Source organism: Megalobrama amblycephala, linkage group LG4 (genome assembly GCF_018812025.1).
Source record: "Megalobrama amblycephala isolate DHTTF-2021 linkage group LG4, ASM1881202v1, whole genome shotgun sequence".
Taxonomy (NCBI): domain Eukaryota; kingdom Metazoa; phylum Chordata; class Actinopteri; order Cypriniformes; family Xenocyprididae; genus Megalobrama; species Megalobrama amblycephala.
The window spans coordinates 46,532,323-46,559,115 of record NC_063047.1 but is presented as its reverse complement, the minus strand read 5'-3'; the positions used below and the strand labels follow the sequence as shown (position 1 = coordinate 46,559,115).

Here is a 26,793-nt window from a genome sequence, read left to right as displayed (position 1 = left end):
CTTAAACAGCTATAAACAAAGTTCACACAGCTAATATAATCCTCAAAATGGATCTTTACAAAGTGTTCGTCATACAACATGCCTAATCGCATAAGTAGAGTATTTATTTGGACGTTTACATTTGATTCTGAATGAGTTTGATAGTGCTCCGTGGCTAACGGCTAATGCTACACTGTTGGAGAGATTTATAAAGAATAAAGTTGTGTTTATGAATTATACAGACTGCAAGTGTTTAAAAAATGAAAATAACGACAGTCTTGTCTCGCGAATACAGTAAGAAACGATGGTAACTTTAACCACATTTAACAGTACATTAGCAACATGCTAACGAAACATTTAGAAAGACAATTTACAAATATCACTAAAAATATCATGTTATCATGGATCATGTCAGTTATTATCGCTCCATCTGCCATTTTTTGCTATTGTCCTTGCTTACCTAGTCTGATGATTCAGCTGTGCACAGATCCAGACGTTAATACTGCCTGTCTTTGTCTAATGGCTTGAACATGGGCTGGCATATGCAAATATTGGGGGCGTACATATTAATGATCCCGACTGTTACGTAACAGTCGGTGTTATGTTGAGATTCGCCTGTTCTTCTGAGGTCTTTTAAACAAATGACATTTTATATAAGAAGGAGAAAACAATGGAGTTTGAGACTCATTGTATGTCATTTCCACGTACTGAACTCGTTATTCAACTATGCCGAGGTAAATTCAATTTTTGAATCTTAGATTAGATTAGATTAGATATGTTTATTCCTATTTTTCCAACAAATCTTACTTCATCATCTTCATATATATAATTTATAAAACCATGATGAAAAGGAGGCAGGGTGAAGAATATCTTATATTTCCTGCCCCCTCAACAATAAAAAAAAAAAAAAAAATTCAACATATCAAGTCCCCGTCAATGCATGACGATAACAAATGAAACAAACTAGAAACCAAAACATCAACCTAAAACAGATTTCAAAGCAAAAGCAAACCATGATCACAACCATCATCATCATCATCATCATCAATTTCTATGAGTATTCATCCAAAGCAAAAGCAAACCATAATCACAACCATCATCATCATCATCAATTTCTATAAGTGTTCATACAAATCCATTGTTTTCTCTTTAAATCTTTTTTTAAACTGAAATATATTTTTACATTGCTTTAATTCATTTTGTAGTGAATTCCAAACTTTCACTCCCACCACTGAAGTACACATTTGTTTTGCTGTTGTCCTTACAATTAGATACCTAAAATGTCCCTTTCTTCTTCCTTCATTTTCTATAAGGACAAACAAATGTTGAAGGTTTGTGGGCAGTACTCTATTTTTTGCTTTAAACATAACAATAAGTGTCCGTAATTCTACCAATTCTTTAAATTTTAACAATTTAGAGCCAAAAAATAAGGCATTTGTGTGCTCTCTATAATCTGTTTTAAAAATAATTCGTATGACTCTCTTTTGTAATAGAAAGAGTGACTCTGTATTGCTTTGATATGTGTTTCCCCACACCTCCACACAGTAGCTGATGTAGGGCAACACCAGTGCACAATACAAAGTTCTCAATGCCTTATAATCTAACACATATTTTACCTTATTTAGTACAAAAATACTCTTGGATATCTTTTTTTGTATGTATAATATATGTGGTTTCCAAGTCAACCCTTCATCTAATAACACACCCAAAAACCTAATTTCCCTAACTTTCATTATTTTTGTTCCTGCTATTGATAGTATAATACTATCATCTTTTTTTTTATTACCAAAAATCATAAACTTTGTTTTCTTTAGATTTAATGACAACCTATTAACGTCAAACCATTCCTTCACTTTAACCATTTCTTGTTCCATACTAATTACCAATTCATTTAAGTCATTTCCTGAGAGGTAAATGTTTGTGTCATCTGCAAATAAAACAAAATTCAATAACTTAGATACATCACAAATGTCATAGGGAATCTAGGGAACCTAATCTAGGGAACCTTTAAAGGTGTTCGGACCTTGAAGCTCATTGTAGTCCCTACCAGCAGTTTGTTGTAGTCCTTAAGAAGCGATTTCTGTAAAAGATAATATCCTTTGCATTGAACTTTGAGCGTCGTAACTTTTCAGATGTTGTTCATGCTCAAACAACATTACACATTAACTAAAGTTAAAAAAGTGAAATCATAATCAACCACCCTTTTATGTATTGTACATTAACAGAGCTAGTTGATGATTTGTGATTTTAGATGCTGATTATATTTAACACCTGTTAATTACTTGATGTTAACAAAGAATGAATTGTATAAATAGTGGGTGGAGATATTAGTTTACCTCACACACTGAAGAAGGCCTAAGAATCAAAATGTTTGTGTTTTACTCTGTGTTAAATACAATTTTAAATGATGAGAGGGCAGAAAAAGATTTTAAATGATGAGAGGGCAGAACGTTCATTTATGTGAAATTCTTCTGAAAAACACTTAAGGCTGTCAATTCTAAAATCAAATCAACATCAAATACAAAATTAGCTTTGAATAATGCACAAGATATCATAACACCATAAACATTTTTTTTTAATTATTCACCCCCCTCCCCTCCCCATGTTAAATATCTAGGACATTTTTTTCCCTGCATCCTGGTTCATTTCCCTCTCTGGTCCAGACCTAAGGACAGACATGAACTAGACAAATTTATTTATTTATTTTTTTTTTTAATTTAAGGGGGTGAGCCAAACCCAGATTCTTTATTTAAAGGCTCTTCTTGGTCATGCATGAGGATTTTAAGTTAAGGTAACTGTGTAAATCAGGATGGAAACACTGTTCTACTTCAGCTCTTAGGGAATTGGGAAATGATTCAGTATAAAGTGCCCTAAGGAGACTGGTGTTACTGATGGGAATAGCACATTCTCAGTCTGGGCACACTAGTTATCAGAAAACACTAAATGGACTCATTTGCCTTAGGTTTGTCCCGCTTGTGCGGTTACGAGAAAAAAACAACACTTGAGCTAATGCACAAGGCACAGTAGATTAATGGCCAGGATGCTTTTCCTAACCTCATAATCACATTCTATGTTTTATATACTGCAAAACAAAGAGGCAGAGCCATTTTTGTTCAATAAAGATGGCATCTCAGTTGCACAATAGCATTATCAAAGAGCCCAGCAAACAAACAGCGCTGCTGACCGGTATCTAACCCCAGTGCATAGCTTACTTGAAGCCACCTGTTATTTTTCAATTACCAGGTGGCTGCTGCATCTTGCTTTGATGTGGCCACAATCCAAAAATGCTGTCTTTCCGGATGTACAATGCATGTGTTGTACGTTCAGCGCTACAATAAAGTAGCAGAGTGTTTTTCTTTCTTTTTTTTCCAAGCAAGGAACAAAAAGCAATTGCCTGGAGCATAATTTGTAAACAGTGAATGTTGGCACAGTAACTATAAATACAGGGTTGTTCGTATTATTCTGTAATTTCCCTGAGGGTTCCAGAAAACAGTTGATACAGCAACAATATCAATATTACAAATTCATTTTATGTCTACACCTGTGTACTCATTTCACATAGTGTTGAAATAACAGGAAATGACACCTGGATTTCTTTGTGATTGTGAAAAAGTCACTGCCACAATACAAGGGTTTGTAGATGGTTGCTATGCAGTTGCTAAGGGGTACAGATAGTTTTTTTTTTTTTATCATGTCACTATGTGGTCACTAAGGTGTTTAGCGTGGTTGCTAAGGGATAACCTACTGAACCTAAACAAAAGAGCCTAGTCTCCAAGGCTTTCTGGCCTCTAGATATGACTCAATCTTCTTCTTCAATGTAAGTCTATGGGATTGTTTTTCCCTATGGGAACTGTTTTTATCATCTGCCATGTGAAAATAAAATAAATGGCATGATTCTGATATTACTTTGAAATGTAATAGCACACAAACCACATGGTTTTTGGTACCATTCATGGACCATTCTGCAGCATAAGCAATGCAGGATAAGTTGCAGGCTAAAGTTTAAAACTTACACTACGCCAGGGCTCTTCAAGTAGTTTCATTCGAGGGCCGGATTATCAAATCAAAAAGTTGAGGTGTGCCTGGAGGGGGTGGGGGGTTATTGGTAAGAATTACTTTATTATTTATTAGGCTTGGTAACCACAGGTAAAACCGTACATGGCTACTCACCACCACTGTCAAATGATATTATATTATGATATGTTATATAGGCCTATAAAAAGCACCTAGGTAAAATACACCTTCACAAAGACATGAATTATATATTCCCCTACCCACCTAATAAATATATAGCAATATAAATGGCTATAACATAGTTTTCAATATAAATATTCCACATTTCCACAAACCATGGTAACTCACTACAGTTCATTCATGGTAAATGTTTATAAGGGTGGATATTTTGGGATTTGAAAGTCTATCTTCATTCATGGCACTTTTCTCCTGTTTTCCTCATCAGTCTCGTTGTGAATGTTGAGGCTGTTTCATCCGATTCAAAACTCGTTTAATCATCGAGTGACTTGTATTTTGTAACCGAGAGGTGTGTGTCGAATTGAAAAGCTTCTCACTAGATGTCGCAATGCTGTTTAATAATGGTGACCGGGAATAAACGCAGCTCCTTTAAGCTTTCGTTCCGTTATCCACTGGGCCGTGCTGCGTAGTTCAAGTAAACTAGTGAAATACATGAAAACAGCGCTATTTGTCCTGTATTTTGTGTTACTGACCGAGAAACAACTACAGATGATTCAGTGACAGAGCGGTCCGAACAAATCCAAATAATTTCAGATCATTATGCAAGCGCGTTTGGCCAGTTCACAGAAAAGAAAGAATTGAGACAAAAGAATTATTAATTCACGAATTATTGGTATTGCTGGTTCAGTCGACAGAAATACAGAACACACATAATAACTACTGAAATATTCGCACAAAAAAAAGTTTCTCAGGTCATTTGGAGGAGCGTGTATGGTACGAATAGTACGTATATAGCCGTACAGCTGCAGGCGCCACTGCGGCCACGTATCTAACCAAATTTACCCGCACAACCAGGAAAAGAGAAGGAGGGAGGTTGGGGTGCCGCGGGCCGGATGAAGATGATCGGCGGGCCGGATTTGGCACTACTCTGTAAACTATTATTTTTATGATTTGTTATCACAACATTTTTTTTCTTTTGTCAAATCAACTTAGATAATTAATGTGGTTCAGATAACATAATATTTAGAGTTTCTGCTGATTAAACCGACCACCTTCATTATATTAACTCAAACTTTTAATTTAAATGAACTGAAAACCATGTAACTTATTTTTTTGTTTTGTTTTTTAATGTTAAACCAACAATTCTTTTTTACAGTGTACAGTTCAAAAGGTAGGAGTAATAATGTGAAATATTATCACAATAACTGTGACCTCAAAGCTGAATTTTCAGCATCTTTACTCCAGTCTTCGGTGTCACATGATCCTTCAGAAATCATTCTATGTTGATTTTCCACTCAAGAAGCATTTCTGATTATTATCAATATTAAAAACAGTTGTGCTGTTTAATATTTCTCTGGAAACTATGATACATTTTTCAAGATTCTTTGATAAACAGAAAGTTGAAGTTTTTTATCGATTTAATGCATCTTTGCTGAATAAAAGTATTAATTTCTTTCAAAGAAAAAGCTTTTGTTCTGACCCCGAACTTTTGAACTGTAATGTAATTGCTAATTACCCTGTAATAATGTTGTAAGTAAATGAGTATAATGAAATAATGTAAATGATGTGTTTTTATATCAAGAGGCTGAACAAATGGAAATGAGCGTAGAGGACCGTAGGCGTCGTGTTCCTACAAAAATCACACAACAATACCATATACAGTTGGCAATGGTTTAGTGCCTCTCACTTTGGCTCCATAATAGCTGATTTGAATAGCAGTGTTAATCTGAAGTGTAAAATGAGGAGAGGAAGACAATGAGGCTTGTGTTTCTCCAGAGGATATCTGTGCTGGCCAGCAATGACTGCTGCCCTTTCTATTTACCTTTATAAAGGGCTTCACCACTGACAGAAAGAACAGATCCCACAGGGAACAAAACAGTCTTATGATTAGCCTTTCTCTTTAAGAGGGATGGGAATTTAACAATTCTGGTTCTGCCTCTAATTTTACTTAATGATTGTGGTTCCTTAATGATTTTGAGGAAGCATGAAAATAAAGACCTCATTCAATTTAACAAATTTTAGTAAGGTCTTGTTATCCTGTGCAATTTTGCTCCCCAACATACATACACATATATATATACATATTATATATGTAAAACAAGACTAATTACTTATTTACTTAAATTAATTCTTTTTTTTTGTTTTTTTTTGCTCTGTATAAAAGGATGACATTAAGTGATTAAGTCCAGTCAACCGCTTCAACAAATTTAGTGAGTGTCAAGTTTAGGCCAAGTTTAAGACTGATTTGTCTAGGGCTGCACGATTAATCGCATGCTATTCTCACGTGCATTTCGTCAGTAAAGCCGGTTCCCTGATTACCGCTAAATCGCCATCACCTGCTTTCAAATGAAGCGGCATTTAATAGACAGAAGTCACTGAAAAGCCACGCAATATCGCGTTCATATCGCAGATGAATCGCCTGCGATAATGAACGGGATATTGCGTGGCTTGTCCGTGAACTACGGCTCCGTCTATTAAAAGGCGCTCCGTTTAAAAACAGGTGATGGCGATTTAGCGGTAATCAGGGAACCGGCTTTACTGACGAAATGCGCGTGAGAATAGCATGCGATTAATCGTGCAGCCCTAGATTTGTCTTGACGAGTCTTTGTTTCATTAAATGATTCATTAAAAACCACCAGCTGATAACAAGTTATTTGTTTGTGAACGATGATAATAGATAGTGTAGGAAGGTTTTTTTATTTTTATTTTGTGGCACCCAGGCTTTCACATTCAATTTAGACTGCTAGCTCACAAATCACCTAAAACGGCATTTTGTAGATTCAGTAGCAGAATATGTTAGTACCATAATTCTTCATTTAATAATCAATATGGGAAGAGACTAGAGCTGGGCGATATGATGATATATAATGTGGCGACGATATAAAGTGTGTATTGTTAGAGATCTTGTTGCGATTTGTAAGTATATCCACACAGAACTGCTTCAGGTTGTTGACACGTTAGAGCAATAAAGAAATATGGGACCCACTTTATATTAAGTGGCCTTAACTAATATGTACTTACATTTAAATTAATCATTTGATACAATGCACTTATTGTGTACATACACGTTTTTACATTGTACTTATATTTTAAAAACACCTGCATGTAATTACATCTGTAATTAATTTCTGTAATTACATCTATAATTACACTGTTGACCCATCCCTTAACCCTTACCCCTACCCTTAAACCTACCCACACTACCAAACCTGTCCCTAACCTTACCCGTATCCACCTCAATAGCAGCAAAAGTGTTTTGCAATTCAATATGAACCCAATAAGTACATTGTACTTATTTTTTGATGTAAGTACATAGTAGTTAAGGCCACTTAATATAAAGTGGGACCGAAATATGCATTAACAGAGTTATTAACTGCACTAAGCTGCAAATTATTACATTTTTGTATTATTTCTTACTTGAATGCCACTGTTAAATACTGTGCATGAAAATCTCAGAGCACTGTTTATGTATGTCATTTGTATCTTTGATTTATTCTGTTTCTCCTATTGTTTATAGCTGATTTGTTTTTATAACAAAGATAAAATAAAATAAAAACAATTGTATTATTTATATCACTATTGCGAAAATGAAATTACTCATATAGAAAAAATCATTCAAAAATTTGTAAAACAAATTATTATTATTATTTTTAATGGAATCAGTTCTAAATTGAGCAGATTTGAGGTTCCCAAGCCTACTTAAATATGAACTCTTCCTTAAAGGATTAAAATGTAGACAGACAGACAGACTGACTGTGATTCATCCATTAGTGAATCAATAACTGCTAGCAGTGTAGTGGATCACAAAACTCATGGTTCGGATCATATTACGGTTTTTGAGTCATGGATTGGATCATTTTTCAGATCAGCAAAAAGTTCAAACATTATTAAAAACAAGTGTTACGTCCCATGTTATTATTTGTTTGTTTGTTTTCTTCCCTCTTTTTTTTTTTTTTCTCTGTCATTACTTTCGTTTCAGCAGGGTGATGCGGGTACCCGAGTGGTTAAATCCTTTGCCAATCATCGCGGCTTCACCAATGAGGGCGCGCTAGTTGATTATAAAGAGCGCATCTGTGCGGGAAGCGGGAGTTCTCTGGCACACCACACATTCTGTTGTTATTTGGTGATTGACTCGCGTGCTTGTTTTACCCTGTACCATCCTTGTGTTTGATACCTGTTGGTTAAGTCTGTGTTCTTTGATAAGTCAGTGTTTAACGGCCCATTTGATCTTTTCTTTTTGGTGTTTCTCGCCGTTTCTGTTATCTGGTTGATAAACCGACATTACTAAACGTGGAAAGAGATAAAAAACAGGTAAGATATCACGTGATATACATGTGTCACACTGAGTTGTCAATTTTTGTATAGAACACTAGTTTAGTGACACGTGACACTTTTTGTATTTTTGGTTTATAGTAAGAGTAGTGTATTTAGGGCGTCTTTGACGCTTTCGTTTTGTTCAATGCAGGTTTTTTTTTTTGTGAATACTGATGGTTGAGTTAGATTAGAAGTTTTGTTTTCTGCTTAGTAAGATTGGTTATTTTTGTTTCTTTCTTTGATTCGGCACGGTGTTGTTCTTTTCTCCTTTCCCCGTTCTTTTGTGAATTATTTTTGCTTGGTTAACTAATGTATATAATTTTTAAATTTATGTAAATAATTATATTCTGGGTTAATTTTTGTCCTGGTCTCACTTTAATAAACAGACAGGTTGCTGACTGTGTGCGATTGTGTTCCACTACGCATTCAGTGTTTTAATGTTGCACCCTTGTTTTCCCTAGATATTTAAAAAAGGGCTTGTAACAACAAGTGTACAGTGTAAAAAAATAAGAACATATACACTAATTACAAGCATAGATATAATCTTACAAAGTTACAAAAAAGTAAAGATAACAGTAGTATTCAAGTACAGAAATGTAATAATTAAATGGATAGTGTTCACTGCATAAATTAAATATGGATTAATCTTTGTTAAAGCTGTTTTTTGTTGTTTGATTAACATTAATGACACAGACAGCAGCAGGATTATTAGGCTGCTGTCACTTTAAGACCTAATGCACTGATTCAATATAATGATACATATCTGATTTCTTTCTCAACTGTTTACATTCACTTAAGATATAAACGACAGTGTTTACGTGAATACTAACCAAGACAGCCATGTTGACAATTTTGTGTGTATGTGTCCGTTCAGCGCAAGGAGTGTGCACAGATAACAGCGCGTTATTGAGTTTTCTTTTGCCTCTTTTTGCGTTGGAATGATTTAAAATCGTTTGAATGTGTAAACTGGCAAGACAAAACGTGCAAATGATGAACTTTCACTCTACGATAGTTTGACTTTGCAATTATTAAGCGAATCACACGCGTGGCGAACCGTGAGGCCTGGTCCGTACAGATCAACTACGATCCGTTACACCCCTAATAACTGCACTGGTTTTGATTTGTGAATAAATCTCCACTCTGTGTCATTCAGGGTTCATCAATATGATTTTCAAACCAAGCACTAACAATGTTGATTGTCTGAGTATTATGTTATAATTAAAAGTGTAACGAAGTAGTAGAACAGAAAAAAAAGGGTGTGCAGGCAGGTGTTTGCTTTACAGAGTGACAGATGTCAGCAAGGGTGACATCTGAGTGCTTAGTGTTGAGAGAAGCACAAGAAAGACACCCAGAGACCCAAATCAGTGACTCTCATCCCACCCTCTGATGCAAAGACATGCTCATGCAGTGCAATTCATAACTGAAAAGACACAACTAGATTTTGGTTGAAATCCTTCACTCTGTCATTGCTGCTAGTGATTACACTGGCTGACGAGAGCAATTATAGTACAATCCGTTGATTACCTGGCTGTGAGAAATGCTCTTTTTCTTTGGAATTACATGCACTGACAAATCGACTTTACGGAAGCTCTGTATAATTAGGCTGGTTTAGGGTCAAACCCTCCAGACACGTTTGAACTATATATGGATGCACAGCGCAACCCTTCAATAAGGGAACTGACAGATATCCAATAAGTTAAATAAATGTAATCTTTCATTGCACAAAACTATCGTAATGTTTTTTTTTTTTTTCCAAAAAGAGGTCTAGGGAATATGCACAGTAATGGGAACTTCTCACAGTCTCTGATTGGAAGTCTGCCATCCATTAAAAGCACTCTAACAAAATCAATATCTAAATTAACATTCTACTTCACCTCACTAATCACCCAGACTGTCCTAACCTATCATTATTTAAAACCAGGGTTAATATCATTAAATAAAACTGAAACATTTTTGTTTATTGAAATAAATCTGACAAAGTAAAATATAAATATTAGACAAAAAACTCAATCATGTCCTGGCAAATAACTGAAATAAGTTGATGTTGAAGCACTAAATCTGGAAATAAATAAAAATTAAAACTGAACTAAACTAAAACTGAAATAAAAATAAATTAAACTTTAATAGTTATATTTGAATAATAATAATAATGTCAAAATACAAATGTCAAAAGGACATAACAGAAATTCAAAATATTAATAAAGTAAGTAAAATAGGGGTGGATGATATGACCTTATTTGAATCTTATTTCATTTTATTTAACTATTTTGTCTTTGTTATTAAAAATAAAGACCAAATGCAAACTGAAAACAATAGGACAAACAAAATATCAGAAAAAATACAAATGAAATAAACATTGCTTTACATTTTTTTTTTAGGTACAGTAGGTATTATTTAAAAATAAGTAAGAAATGTATTAATTAAATGTAAAGATAAAACACAACACATTCTTCGCTGTATTAATTAAATATCCATTGATTCTTATTAAAGGCTTGGTTCAACATGCTTTATAAACACAAATGCTCGCCTTGCAAGTGCTTCCGCCAGACCGCATTCCGAATATATTCTTCAAAAAGCTTACGCTGTATGTCCTACACCTTCCCTATTCAACTTACAGAACTAACGTGGCGCCAGTTCCATTTTTCCGTAATTTGAATACGGAAGGCGTTCTGGCAGAAGCTAGATATTTGACTTCATAACTTGTTTAAATGTGGATTTTTTTTTTTTTATACAAACGCATCGCTTCGCTTCAGAAGGCCTTTATTAACCCCCGGGAACCGTCTTGAGCGCACGTTTATAATGCATGGATGATGGAGCTCATACTCGTGGATTCTGTTCACTGCCATGGTAGGATATTTATTAATATTTCTTCGATTGTGTTCATCAGAAAGAAGACAGTCATATACACCTAGGATGGCTTGAGGGTGAGTAAAGCTTGGGCTAATTTTCATTTGATATTGAACTAATCCTTTAAAGCTACAAAAGTCATTCAGTCAAGCTCTTTTCATATATCACACGTATTAGCAAAAAATACATTTATAGTTTGTAAAATACTAAGCAGCAATAATAATCCTTTCAAATATAATTTGACAATGTGTTTTATTCATATCAGATACAGATTGTGTAGGTAACTATAAATTTACTCTATTCTTCTCCCAGTTCACCAGCCATGTACTTTCATGCAGGGCCGTAACCACCATAGACAGGTCCCCCTAATAATTAGAAATGGCAAAATTGCCCCCCACCCCCATCAGTGTCAAAATAATTGAGATGGCCAATCAAATCAAAGTAGGCAGGGTTTACTAGAATTCTACATGAATTCCAGCACGAAACATCAGTTTAACATTGAATGAGAGTGAGGTAAGATGTAAACAGCAAGACATTTAATACATTTAATATGTTTTGCGACAGAAATGTTAAAAGACCGACAGTAACATCCTGTGATAAAAACTACTCAACTTTTTGAATTAAAAATATACATTGACATGATTCATGGAATTCCTACCTGAGTGTATCAAGACACTTTTACATTTTCGACACATTAGGCAAATAAAAGTAGCCTACATGTGTGCATATTTTAATGCAAATATTATTTGCAAATAGTTAAAAAAATATTATTTCGCAACTAGAATTAGACCTAGAATTTCCTTCACAGTTCTGTTTATTTATGCTTTATAAAAAGTTCTGTTTATTTATGCTCCAATATTTAAGACATGGTTACAGCCTTGATTTCATGTATTGGATAAAGTGGGTGAATTTACGTATTATAAATCTGACAGATCTGATTCTTTGAACTGCAGCACAAACTAATCAACAAAGGGAATCAATATTAAGTGGAAAAAATATTAAGTTGTTCTACCTGAAAAGGATCTTCTGTAACAGAAACATTTGAGAAAACACAGTAATAAAAAAAAAAAAAAAAGAAAAGGAAACTACTGAAGTATTGTGCCTTTATTGCAGTGTTTTGTACTCAAGGCCACAAAGGTACAGAGGTAGCGTGTGAAAAACAGCATTAGAAACAGGGAAAAAAAGATGAGAGAGAGTGAGAGAGAGATTGCTTGTAGTTATTCTGCTGGAGGGACAAAGCCAGTCTAGACTGAATACTAAGCAAAACAGACAGCAGCAGATGCTAGCAGCAGTCTGTTGTCAGGGGAAATGCCTCCCACACGACAACAGAGAAAAGAGCGCACAGGCCAAAGGGATCCCCCTGGAGCACAACGTCCCCTATTACAAAGAGGACTGGGCAAAATCATTCACTTTATAGAACTTTATAGACCCTATAAAAGACAGGCTAGCAGGAGGAAAGAGTTTTATGAAGTAGCCCACTGGCTTTAAAATACCATGCTGCCAAAATGAGCGTTTGGATTAGGATATTTGCACTTGTCACACATGCTCATTACTGAGGAGGGTTCTTACCTTGGCTTTGTTGATAGTGCAGTGCAGAGCGTTGTTCTCCTGATCATACAGAAGGCTGAAGTCCAGAGTGCCGAGCGTAGCTGTGAAGAAACGGATATAAAAACATCAACAAAACAGTTTATCTACAGGGTCGGCACATACGTAATAATAACAATCAGCAAGCTGTTTAAACCATATGTTGATCCTTCAGAGACCATCTGATGGTAATTGTACACAAAAAGGCAAAGAGCTTTCTCAATCTGGCAAGCTCTAATTTGAATTCTGATTGGCTATCAGGGCTGTAACATGTTTTTACAGACTGCTACAATGAGCACTTAAGATCTGTTGCATCCATTTTGATATCCTGAGTTTTGTTTAAGGTACTTATTAGTAACTTAAGGTATCAACAAGCAGAACTGTACATTTTGGTTACACTACCATTGGAAATTTTGGGGTCAGTAAGCTTTTTTGGTAACACTTTAGTATAGGGAACACATATTCACTATTGAATATAATTCACTATTATATTCATATCACTATAGACTTTTCCCTCTATAAACTCCTAATTTACTAGGTAGTTGTTAAGCTTAGGTACTGGGTAGGATTAAAGGGTTAGTTCACACAAAAATGACAGTTCTGTCATTAATTACTCACACTCATGGCATTCCAAACCCGTAAGACCTTCGTTCATCTTCGGGACATAAATTAAGATATTTTTGATAAAATCCAATGGCTCAGTAAGGCCTCCATCACCAGCAATAACACTCCCTTTTTCAATGCCCATGAAGCTACTAAAAAACATATTTAAAACAGTTAATGTTACTACAGTGGTTCAACCTTAATGTTATAAAGGGACGAGGATACCTTATGTGCGCCAAAAATAACAAAATAGCGACTTTATTCCATAATATCTAGTGATGGCGATTTCTAAACGATGCTTTATGAAATTTCAAAGCTTTATGAATCATTTGTTTCGAATCAGTGGTTCAGAGTGCCAAAATCACATGATTTCAGTAAACGAGGCTTCCTTTTGTCATAAGGGTTTTGAAACTTCAATAGTTCACTTGATTCTGACAGTGATACGCGCTCCGAGCCACTGATTCGAAACAAATGATTCGTAAAGCTTCATGAAGCAGTGTTTTGAAATCGGCCATCACTGGATATCGTGTCGCTATTTGTTATTTTTGGCACACAAAAAGTATTCTCGTCGTTTTATCATATTAAGGTTGAACCACTGTAGTCACATGAACTGTTTTAAATATGTTTTTAGTAGTTTTCTGGGCATTGAAAAAGGGAGTGTTATTGCTGGTGATGGAGGCCTCACTGAGCCATCAGATTTTATGAAAAATATCTTAATTTGTGTTCTGAAGATGAACGAAGGTCTTACGGGTGTGGAACGACATGAGGGTGAGTAATAAATGACTGAATTTTCATTTTTGGGTGAACTAACCCTTTAAGAATGTAGAATAAGGTCATGCAGAATATGGCATTAATATGTGCTAATAAACAGCCAATATTCTAGTAATAGCATGCTAATAAGCAACTAGTTAAAAGACCCCAAAATAAAGTGTTACTGATTTTTTTTTTAAAGAAATGAGCATGAGAGACTTTTTTTTTTCTCAAAAACAAAACAAAAATCGTACCGACCCCAAGCTTTTGAATAGTCGTGTTTGTCTGTGAAATTGGTTTGGTTGAAAATAAATTCTGATCAAACAATATTTTCCACTAATTTCAGTGTCAGAACAACTGTTCTCATAGACTTCTGCACCTTTATTTGAATTAACTTCCATTTAAATGCTCAGCAGTCTATGGTTATAACGATGATTTCAAATTTACCTAGCCCTAAAACAATAAAAACTTCTGTTTGTCAATTTTAAAAGTCGTTCTGATGATCTTTTCCTATTTAAGTGACTATTCTTCAGCAGAATGAGCTGCACAGTAGATTTGATTGCGACAGTCAAACATCTTATTATGTGAAACTACAAAAGCTTTGACTTCCTGAGTGAGATACAAAGAAAAAGGTGGAGAGAAATTTTCCTTTTCTCCTTTGAATTTTTGGACCTTTCCCATTCCCACTAAGTGTAAAGTCAATACTCCAGTAGGGTCACGGCTCTGAAAGTGAACCTCCCTGCTGCTTCTGCCTCGTATGAGTGCAGCCATGAGTATCCGAGTCAAATCTCATATGGACTCCTAGCAGGTGACCTTCAGCTCCACTCTGCAGAGAACATCTTCAGTTCAAGGGCACAGGGATGTCTCGATCAAGTTTTTTTGTACCTCCAATCTGAGTCACTGAGTCCCGATCCAGTACTTGTATTTTCCTAGTGCTTGGTCGACGCTTCAGGTACATTCAAGTTATTAAAATCAATGGTAGACATTGTAAACAGACTGTATGGTCACAAATATGAATATGGGGCTACAGATATAAACCTCTTGTATTCTATATCGTTAGCCTCATAGCATAATTGCCTAAGTCATTTTTTGGCCAAATTGTGATATCTGCCTTTGAAATATGATCTGGGCAATTATGCTATGAGGCTAACGATATGTAAAATAAGCAGAATTATTGCAACAAAGTTGGCAGACATTAGAATGCAAATCTGTCAGTCAAGACACAATCCATGGCAACGCATTATGGCAATGACGTCTCAGATGGTCTGATGGCAGATAAAAATAAACAGGAAACTTTCGTGTGATTCGTTACAAAAGTGCGCATCAAATATGCTACACACTGAAGCTTGATCTTGCATGTGACGAGCTAGAACCACCCTCATTTGTTGTTGCGTATCACGCGCGCACGTTTGAGCGACTTCTTTTCCTTTTAATGGCGTTTGGCAAACCCACTTGAAGGTGCATACCGCCACCTACAGCACGACACCTGTGTGACAGCTGATGTAAACTAATGGATCAGCCTCAGGATAGCCGATACCGATCCTTGAGATTGGCTCAGGACATCCCTACATTGGACATACTGGAGTAATCAACCTACCATGTTATATCCTCAGCAAAATATAAGAAGAATGACTGAGGGGAAAAAAGAAAAAAAATTCTGTGGTTTGAATTTTGATCTAACTCATTTAAAATGCCATCAGATATATTTGAATCACTAAGCTACTGCACCCCGCAACAGCTGTTGCTGCAGTGAGCCATGATGTAGGAATGCTTTTGTTGGACCTTAATGCCATATGTCCTCCTCCCGTTTGTGTGGGCGTATTCTTATATGACGAGAGGAATCAGTGGGATTAAACCAGCCCTGTGTTTAATTACCCAAACTGGTACCAGCAATGCATGACTTCAATCTCTAATGCAGAGAGTGCTGCCATCAGTGATGGGCTTTTCTCTTTCACAATTATGATGAATTGAATTATCTTATGCTATTTTACTCATGAAGGCTATGAATAGATTATCGGTGTTAAGGACGGAGGAAATTATGGACAGAGCAAACACACTGTTGCAATGTTCATACTACAGCAAAATAGTGTTGTGAAACGTGTTTGAAGTGCTAAATATGGTTTTGGTCATAGATAGCTTGATAATGAGGGAGAAGTGAATTCACTGAAGAAGGAATGTTGGATTTACATGATTTAATTGTATATCAGTTCCACATGAATAAGTAACAAACATAATTTGTTCACTTAACTTCAACATCATTGAATTGAGTTATTTTCAAGTGACCAAAATAAGTAGTCTCAAACTGATTTTATATGGTTCCCTGAAGGATTTAAATCAATATTTATATATATAGGGCTTGACATTAACACCCGCCAACCTGCTGTAACGCAGTCACTTGCAGTCATTCTCTAGCCACCTAGGACTAAATTTTATATATAATGTATAGGCAATACAATTTTCAATTGTAGCATTTTAAAAAGGCATCTGAAATAATATAAAGTGTGCAGTGTAGTGTTGTCAAAAATACTGATTTTTCGATACACATCGATACTGAAAATAACGCTTCCAATACTCATTTTCCACCAAACAGACACGATACCAGCTGTGCTTTCTCGCTCTCTCATCTCTCCGACAGTGAGTTGACACAAAATCCCGCCTCTCCTCACTCACTCTTTTCATTTGCTCTGAATGAATATTGTTGGTGTTACTGGGCTTGAAATTTTGGTGTGGGATTGCGCATATTGCACATAATTTTACTCATTCCCACAGATTTTGTGATCATACCCAAAAAAGCCGCCTCTCAGTACTAAACTGGGAAATTCTTTCCCGCTGCTTATATATTGTGCTTACAGGGATAGTTCACCCAAAAATGAAAATTTGATGTTTATCTGCTTACCCCCAGCGCATCCAAGATGTAGGTGACTTTGTTTCTTCAGTAGAACACAAATGATGATTTTTAACTGCAACCGTTGCCGTCTGTCAGTCTTATAATGCGAGTGAATGGTAACACAAATTATAAGAGTCAATAAACATGCACAGACAAATCCAAATTAAACCCTGCGGCTCGTGACGGCACATTGATGTCCTAAGACACGAAACGATCAGTTTGTGTGAGAAAACGAACAGTATTTATATCAGAGCGCGATCAGACATCACTAACCGAGTGCTGAACGCAGTTGGACATAGTGGTGTATTAGAGGTAAAAAATGAAATAAATACTGTTCTTTTCTCGCACAAACCGATCGTTTCGTGTCTTAAGACATCAATGTGTCGTCACGAGCCGCAGGGTTTAATTTGGATTTGTCTGTGCATGTTTATTGACTCTTATAAATTGTGTTACCATTGACTTGCATTATAAGACTGTCAGACGGCAAGACGGTTGGAGTTAAAAATCATCATTTGCGTTCTACTGAAGAAACAAAGTCACCTACATCTTGGATGCCCTGGGGGTAAGCAGATAAACATCAAATTTTAATTTTTGGGTAAACTATCCCTTTAAACAGTCAAATACACACAAAACAATGACAAAATGTCGGTCTTGGTCTAACAGTCAGTTATGTTTTAAGTGAACGTAAACACGCATTTTTTACCTTATAATGGATCCGTGTGTCAGATCTTAAAGTGGCAGCAGCAGCCTAATATACCTGTTGCCAAATTATGAGATAATATTAAAAATATCTATATGGCAGTTTTTCCCCCATGGTATCAATGTCAAAATTGTGTCCAGTGAAAATGCTGTGTGGCTAGAAACTTTGAAAAACCACTAGCCACAGTGGCTGGTGAACAAAAAAGTTCATGTCAGGCAACATCAATGAATTACAAGATTCAGTGAAACTTGCTCACAACCTTGTGCGACAACATCAGCCTATGCAGAATAAAAGTAAATTATTTTTTATTCAGTGTGAGGGCAACACTACAGCCGCGGTCAAAAGTATTGGCAGTGACAATTTGGTTGTTTTGCAAAGTTTGCTGCTTCAGTTGTTGTGGTGTTGAATCACATTGTTTCTAGATTATCTAGATTAAACTAAAAAAAAAAAAAAAAACGAAACAGTTTTTTGGCCTTGGCACAAAATGACCACCTGACGTCAGTTCACTAATCATATCATCAGCACATGGGAAAGTGTGAAAAAGTACTAGTCAGGTGAAATCTCTATCATTCTGATTGGATTATAAGAGCAGACTGATTGCTATAGGAGAGAAGAAGTGAGGGAAGGAGGGAAGAAGTGCTTCCAATCATTGTGTTCTTGTGTCAGCAATGGTTACCTCCAAAGAAAAACGTGCAGCCATCATCCCTTTGCATCAAAATGGCCTCACATGCAAGGAAATGCTGCAAAGAATATTGCACCTGAAAGAACCATTTACAGGATCATCAAGATCATCAAGAACTTCAAGGAGAAAAGTTGAACTGCAGTGAACTTCAAGCTCCTCCTGAAGAATCAGCTACAGAGTCATGTCACCACCAGTGCAGAGCTGCTCAATATTGGCAGCAGGTGGGTGCAAGTACATCTGCATTCACAGTGAGGAGAAGACTTTTGGACAACGGCCTGGTGTCAAGAAACCCATCAAGGACAAACAGGAAGTACAAGGATTAGACAGCAGAAGACTAGTGCAAAGATATGAAGCCCCCTTCCGACAGTTTGGGACATCTGGAATATCGTTTGTCCGGAGAAGAAAAGGTGAACGCTACCATGAGTCCTGTGTCGTGTCAACAGTGACGCATCCTGAGACCATCCATGTGTGGGGTTGCTTTTCATCCAAAGGGAGAACTCTCACAATTCTGCCCCAAAACACTGCCATGAGTAAAGAATGGTACCAAAACTTCCTGCAAGAGCAACTTCTCCCACTGATCCAGGAGAAATTTGGTGATGATCCGTGCCTTTTCCAGCATGATGGATCACCATGTCACAAGGTAAGTGTGATAATGAATTAGCTTGCCGATCATTACATTGAAATTTTGGATCCGTGACCAGAAAAATCTCTGGATCTTAATCCCATAGAGAACCTGTGGTCAATCCTCAAAAGGCGAGTGGATAAGCAGAAGTCCACAAGTTGTAATCAACTCCGAGCACTAAGATGGCAAGAATGGATCGCCATCAGGATTTGGCCCAGAAGTTGATTTCCCACATGCCAGAGTGAACTGCAGAGGTTATGAAGGAGGTAAATACTGACTCTTTGCATATATTAAATGTTTTTGCCAAAAAAAAAGAAGCTTTTAAAACTTATTAAATGTGTATCATTGTTTTCCAGTATACCATAGAAATGTGAAAAAAAAAAAAAAAAATCTACAAATACTGAAGCAGCAAATCACAAAATCAATGTCACTGCCAGTACTTTTGACCACGGCCGTACATCCAAATCCAACAAACACAACCACATATTTAGGGTTGGATTTGCAATAAACACCAGGGCATAACTTCACCATCTAGGCCAACACCAAATAGCGCAGTAAACAATAAAACAATAATAATAAAAAAAAAAGCGAACTACTGTAAAGCATAGTTTGTCACATGGACTGTCAATCACTGCACTACTGACAATAAACAACAGAAATTTGCAGAAATTTCACTAATGTGACTTTGGCAAACTTAAACGGAATAGTTCATCCAAAATAAAAAAAATTCTGTCATCATTTACTCAGGTTTAGTGGATTGTTAGTGGATTGGGTGGACAGAACTGGAAAGTTTTTGACCAAATAGCTTAAAGGAGGATGAAAGCAGCCTCAAACAGTTTACAATATAAAAAAACAAAACAAAACCCTCACAATACATAATCTTTATATTTACTATTATTGTCTGTTTCTATGGTTACAGCACGGCTGTCACATGGACTGACTGCAGTTACCTGTGCATACAGACATTATTCGATCCGCTCCTGTTGGCTTTTGTATGTACCAAACAATTTGAATCACAGCTGTTGGTAAATACTGACTGTCTGAATGTAACTATAGAAGAATACAGAGAGAAAGAAAGAATAATGTGTGGTAGAATGTAAAATAGATGGGTAGCAGGATTATCCATCTATTATCATTAACTTCAGGCCGTGCTGCTATACGTTCACGTCAGCTGAAGAGCAGCATTACACAAGCTCACTCAACCTGTAATCATACACACACCCGTCACTTAGTTTCCCACTCTGGACCACTTTACACTTCAAGAATGTCCACCTGAAGAAAAAATTCCATTGGCAAATTTTAATTGAGAGGGAAGGCCAACCAGCAATAATATGCCTTGACAACCCTCAGCATTTTTGGCCTGAAAGGTTTCATATGATCTGTTCACATAAACTGGAATGGCTTCTTATCAAGGATGAAACGCAAGCTTACAAATGAGATGTCTAACATTGAGATTGCTTTGATCTCAACAAAGTTATTCAAAATTTTTGTCCACAACACAGAAAATGGAAGTAATGAGCTTGCCTGTGAACAGTCTTTTGGGATTATGTTTCCCTGTGGTTAGCTGCCAGTTTCCCAGCTTTTCAGGACAGACGGCATTATGGCCTCTGCCAGTATAGCGGAAGGAAACAAACAGTGCTGGAATTAGCGAGAACCAAAATCGCATCCACTCTATCCTTGCTGGTTCTGGTATTTTGGGCTGGTCACATGACCATAGACTGGGCTTGTCTTCACTGCTGTGGTTTAAACTCTGAATTGGATGGCAGGCCGTAATTAAGGGGAGGTATCGATGAGGATACAAATTTGGACTTAAGAGTCATTGTAATTAAATACTCTATTAATTTGTCAAGACTGTCCAGATTCACTAACCTTGATTTTTTTTCTGCTGGATAATAAACTACGAAACAAATCCCTGTATTGAATGAGCATATCGGAGCCATATCTAGGCATTAGATCTGTTTGCATCTGTTTACACTTGGTCACTTCATCCGCTTCTATAGATCAGATTGCTATCAGTAGCGAATGCCCTCAAAGATACGATCGAGATGGATGGATCTAATTGTTCAGGTCACATATGTCAATGTTATGTCAGCATATGGGTCATTATCAAAAAAAAAGAAAAGATATTTTGACAAATTTGAAGCAGTCTGTTCAGTTCAGGTTTCTCCTATTGAAGCTAATTGTATTTATTAACATCTTGAGATTACTGCTTGGTATATTTTATCATTTTATTTAACAAATTAAGAAATGGTTGTAAATGGTTTTTATAAATATACACTTATTCATATAAATATCTAGTTGAGTCATTAAACTTTAGAGGGCTCAAGCTGGTCCTTTACATACAGTCTGCAAGCAATCACATCATTACCGCATAGCACAAGCTGATTGGCCTCTGCTGATCCTGCAGCCAATGGGATTGCTTCCTCAATATTTAAATAGTCTGGTTCATTGTTTGCTGTATGGCTAGTCCTGTTCCTCTGAAACCCTCCACCTCCCCCAGCTCCACCTGCCTAGATTTGCTACAGGTTTTATTTATGTCTGTTCATACAGCAGCAGCATATCTTACATGCTCACAGCAGTGTGTCTGTATCTATTAGCAGCAGTAGAAATTGTTTTGCAGCAGAAGCGTACCAGATCTAGGCCACCAAGACCAAATACATAAACATTCAATAACACACTAAAACTATATTCCAAGAGTTGTATAATATATATATTATACAACTCTTGGAATATAGTTTTAGTGTGTTATTGAATGTTTATGTATTTGGTATATATATATATATATATATATATATATATATATATATATATATATATATATATATATATATATATATATATATATATATATATACATACATACAAACACACACACACTTATTTCGGTTAGTTGGTAAGCTTTATTTCAATTTCTATTTCAACCTTGGAATTAGTTTTTACCTCTACACCTTTAAAACTCTACATTTTCAAAATATTTTTAACATTAATAACACCAATGACAAATAAATAAATAAATAAATAAATAAATAAATAAATAAGTACATACATACATACATACAGTACAGTCCAAAAGTTTGGAACCACTAAGATTTTTAATGTTTTTAAAAGAAGTTTTGTCTGCTCACCAAGGCTACATTTATTTAATTAAAAATACAGTAAAAAACAGTAATATTGTGAAATATTATTACAATTTAAAATAACTGTGTACTATTTAAATATATTTGACAAAGTAATTTATTCCTGTGATGCAAAGCTGAATTTTCAGCATCGTTACTCCAGTCTTCAGTGTCACATGATCCTTCAGAAATCATTCTAATATGTTGATTTGCTGCTAAATAAACATTTATGATTATTTTCAATGTTGAAAACAGTTGTGTACTTTTTTTTTCAGGATTCCTTGATGAATAGAAAGTTCAGAAGAACAGCATTTATCTGAAATACAAAGCTTCTGTAGCATTATACACTACCGTTCAAAAGTTTGGGGTCAGTAAGAATTTTTATTTTTATTTTTTTGAAAAGAAATTAAAGAAATGAATACTTTTATTCAGCAAGGATGCATTAAATCAATCAAAAGTGGCAGTAAAGACATTTGTAATGTTACAAAAGATTAGATTTCAGATAAACACTGTTCTTTTGAACTTTCTATTCATCAAATAATCCTGAAAAAAAATATTGTACACAAATATTTTGTACAATTGTACACATTAAATGTTTCTTGAGCAGCAGATCAGCATATTAAATTGTAATAATATCAGCATATTAAATTGTAATAATATTTCACAATATTACTGTTTTTACTGTATTTTTAATTAAATAAATGTAGCCTTGGTGAGCAGACGAAACTTCTTTTAAAAACATTAAAAATCTTAGTGGTTCCAAACTTTTGGACTGTACTGTACATACAGGGACAAAGATCATTTTAAAATGTATAAAAGATCATTATAAAACAAAATTTGATATTGTCAATGTCAAATGTTATAAAATGTAGTGATGGGTCGATCATGAACGTTTAATATGACTCGGGAACAACGAGTAATCTCAGAGACTGATTCATTCATGTGTTGACCACGCATGCACAACATCCCATAGGTTCTGTTCAGGAAACAGAAACGATTAGTTTGCCTCGATTCTTCGATACTGTATTATATATACAGACTGCCTTATAGGCTATGGGGCTGTCATGGGATGAATATTTTAATTATATTCTGCTGAAATGAATGAAATTTCTTGAAAAAAGATTTGTTCATTTTGGTGAACGAGATTCAAAGATCTGAGTCAGCAAGTCAGATCTGAACTGCCCACTACTAATAAAATGAGGAGTTGCTTGATTTGAAACCATTTTCATGACTAAAAAAATGAAAGGGACCATACTTTTTTAAAAATGACACATACATACATAAGTTTGGGACTATAATACATGAGCGAGCAATCATGGATGACTCGCATGGATGGAGCAGCAGCATATTCTGTTCAACAAAAAATTCACTACATGCAGTAGCAACCACCAAAAACACATTACCAAATGCATTTCAACGCCGTTTGCATTGTGGTGGCAACTTTTTCACGAAGAAGAATTCTTATTCAGACAATGTAAAAATCTAGTTTATTCTTATCATGCTTTGCGAGCTACTTTTTATATTCCTGTTTCTGAAACAGGTTTGAAAGTCCTGGCTGACACTGTGTTATTACCAGATGGAATGTGAAAAGATTCCAGCGACAAGCAATTTGTCTGTTTACAGCAGACACGACAAAATCAGTCAAAAATACAGCCAATCAGAAGAACGTGTGGGCGGAGTCTCTCTGCAAGAGCACTGCACTCGCAACAACATGGATAAGTACATAATCAAATTCACAATATTAAACCATTTTAACATTATTAAAAATACACACTGAGTGAACGCTGTCGTTTCACGTGTGGTTATGACATGGACAGATGTACAGATACTGTTCTTTACTAATAGTAATAAAATTCTGGGTAACTTTATGGCTTATCTGGAGTGTGGAGCCTGTGATTGCTTATTGTGATATATGTGTGTCATGACATTCGATTAAAGGTCTTGCTTGCTCTGAGAAACTCGTTTGTCTTCTCATCTTCTGCAAAACCCCCACACACAGACCTCACATTGCCACTCATTTATGACCAGAGACTCCGTCACCGCTCATTACATCCACCTCAATTACGGCCAGTAGGAATATAATCAACATTGACTGATTTGATGGGCTCTGGTCACTTCCATTGTATCTGAGGAGATGCCAATATTGTCGCACACCGTGTACGTTATTGTAAACTTTACATCATGAGAGTCCCTGGTAGAGAACAGCTGGGCCTGAGATGACATTCGCTGGTATTTGCAGTCTCATGAACAAGAGACCACATGGGCACACAGCACGTTTTATCATAAAACAAACTAGAAAGCCATCAGAGTTCAAGGCTCAGGGCAGTGTTTGGATTTAACAGGAAGTCAACCAACAGGGAAGATAAAACAAGCCGACATGAAGGGGATGTAGTCCACAGAAAAGTCATGGAGTTCAGATTACAGCTCTCTTTATGCTGTACACAAATAAAGGGCTAAATATGAGAGAATCATTCTTATAATAGCGGTTTGTTATTACAGACTGGAAGTGTGTGATGGTTCCTGGCTTCCTGCTGTCTATTTGGTGATTTCTTGCTAATGGAAAATGTGTGACGAGTTTATTTCATTTAGACATATTCAATTTTGAAAAATCGTTTTGACCTTTACTGCAAATGATAAGCCAAACAATACAAAACGCATCCACACAGAAAGAAAGATCTATCATAATCCTGTGTTTGAAATGAATTTCTGCTGTATTTCCATTATCACTCATGTTCAGCAAGGTGTTCTTTTAAGCCTCTAAAATTTCCCTTGTCTACTCAAATTGATTCATTTCACTTTCACACAATTCAGAAAGCAGATTCACGTTGATGAGATTTAAAATGCGTAACTGCTGGCAATCATTGCGAGTTCTTCTTCAAAGATTCCTTTAATTTGTGTGGTCAACCCAAAAAACAGCATAACAGCACAGGGAATTACTTGGGTAAAACGGTACACTTCACTTGTACGCTCTCTAAAGAAGATATGAGTGGTGTTTGCTGTAAAACTTACCACCACAATGCTAAGGGTTCTGGATGGGTGCTATACAGTTGCTAGGGTGTTCTGGATGGTTGCTAGGGTGTTATAGGGGTTGCTTACTGGCTCAAGTCAACAGAACACATCTTCAAGACTCTATAATATGATAGATATGCATCTGGTCTCTCCTGTTTTTTTGCTATGTGAAAATAAGGAAGTGTTAGGACAACAACGTGCTTCTTCCGGATCTTGTGAAGTCACAACGTCACTCATTTAAATAATCTCTGTCTGCGGAATATGCAAAAAAAGTGGTCAAGGCCTGGTTGTGCACCACTAGAGAAGTATGTTTTATTATTTGTGGCTCCATAGCCTGCTAGCTAACATTACAGTGTTTAGCTATGGGGCTCTCGCTTTTGTAAGACCGTTCACCGATCTTTAGGAACTTACTACTATGAAATGATCCTCTTGTTAGTAAACATTTCTAGGGGCTGAATGGGGCTGGAATTGACGCTTTGCAAAGACCCACCCCCCTTAGTTACTGTTGCTATGTCCGACAAGCCATGGCGCTCTCACGCCACACTTCATGCTCTCATGCAGTGAAAAATACATCGCAGATAAAAAGAGGACACTGACAACGTACCGACAGACAAGACAGAGGAGGTTACTTTTGGTATGAAACAAAGTGTTAGCTTTCAAATTTGGTAATTTTTTTAAAGAAATTCAAAGAATAAATACCGTTTTGTGCCTCTTTAATGTGTCGAACAGATCGCTATAGTGCCTCAGTTCAAGTGACACGTAAACCGATCATCTCGTCCTAGTTTTTTCTTGAAATAAATGTGAATGAACATCAGAAGGTATGTTGTTTCAACCGCGGAAAGACATCAATGCACCATCAAGTCTACCGACATTAATCTACTAACTCTCCTGTATGGTTTGTTTGTCAAACAAAATGACAGATTCAGCATTATGATTGGTCAGATCGCCTGTCAATCAAACTCCAAGTGAAGGGTGAATTGGTATAGCAATATTGAAGCCATATTTTGGTCTTGTGTTTTAACTTTTAACATAAATCATTTAAATTTATCTCTGTTTAGTATGGCCTTGTTCTTGTTCAGTGTTTTTCTAGCAAGATCTGTGATTTCTTACACTGCACAAACAGAAGAGAGAGACATCTCTGATGCGCATTTAAATATGTCATTAACAACAACTAGTTATTCAGTTTGGTTCCGTACACATTGCTACAATTTTTTTTACAGTCACTAACTGAATTTTTTGGGAGTTCATTTTTTGTAGAATGCAGTTGTCACTCCTGTTATTTACTGAACTGTGTGTGCAGAACGGGATTAAGCAAAAAAAGGTGTACTGACAACCGAATTTAACTGCAGTGTGTATGTGGCCTATGACAACTTTTGCTTTAATGCTGGAAATGTGAAAAGGGTACTTGCACAGTAAACATAAGTCATTTGTAAAGAAAACAACAAAAAGGTTTAAAATGGTTTAAAACATTATTCGGTTCATTAAAGCATTCAACAATTCCATCTAAGA

The 26,793-nt window shown here is 35.9% G+C and overlaps 1 protein-coding gene across 7 annotated transcripts in view; it reads right to left on the bottom strand.

Moving 5' to 3' along the window:
• Positions 1-26,793, bottom strand: part of doc2b (double C2-like domains, beta) — a 312,366-nt gene that overhangs the window by 61,115 nt on the left and 224,458 nt on the right. For all 7 annotated transcript variants that reach the window (XM_048189585.1, XM_048189586.1, XM_048189584.1 and 4 more), the window contains one exon: positions 12,901-12,980. In XM_048189585.1, the coding sequence (XP_048045542.1) occupies positions 12,901-12,980 (80 nt within the window). The remainder of the gene's footprint in view (positions 1-12,900; positions 12,981-26,793) is intronic.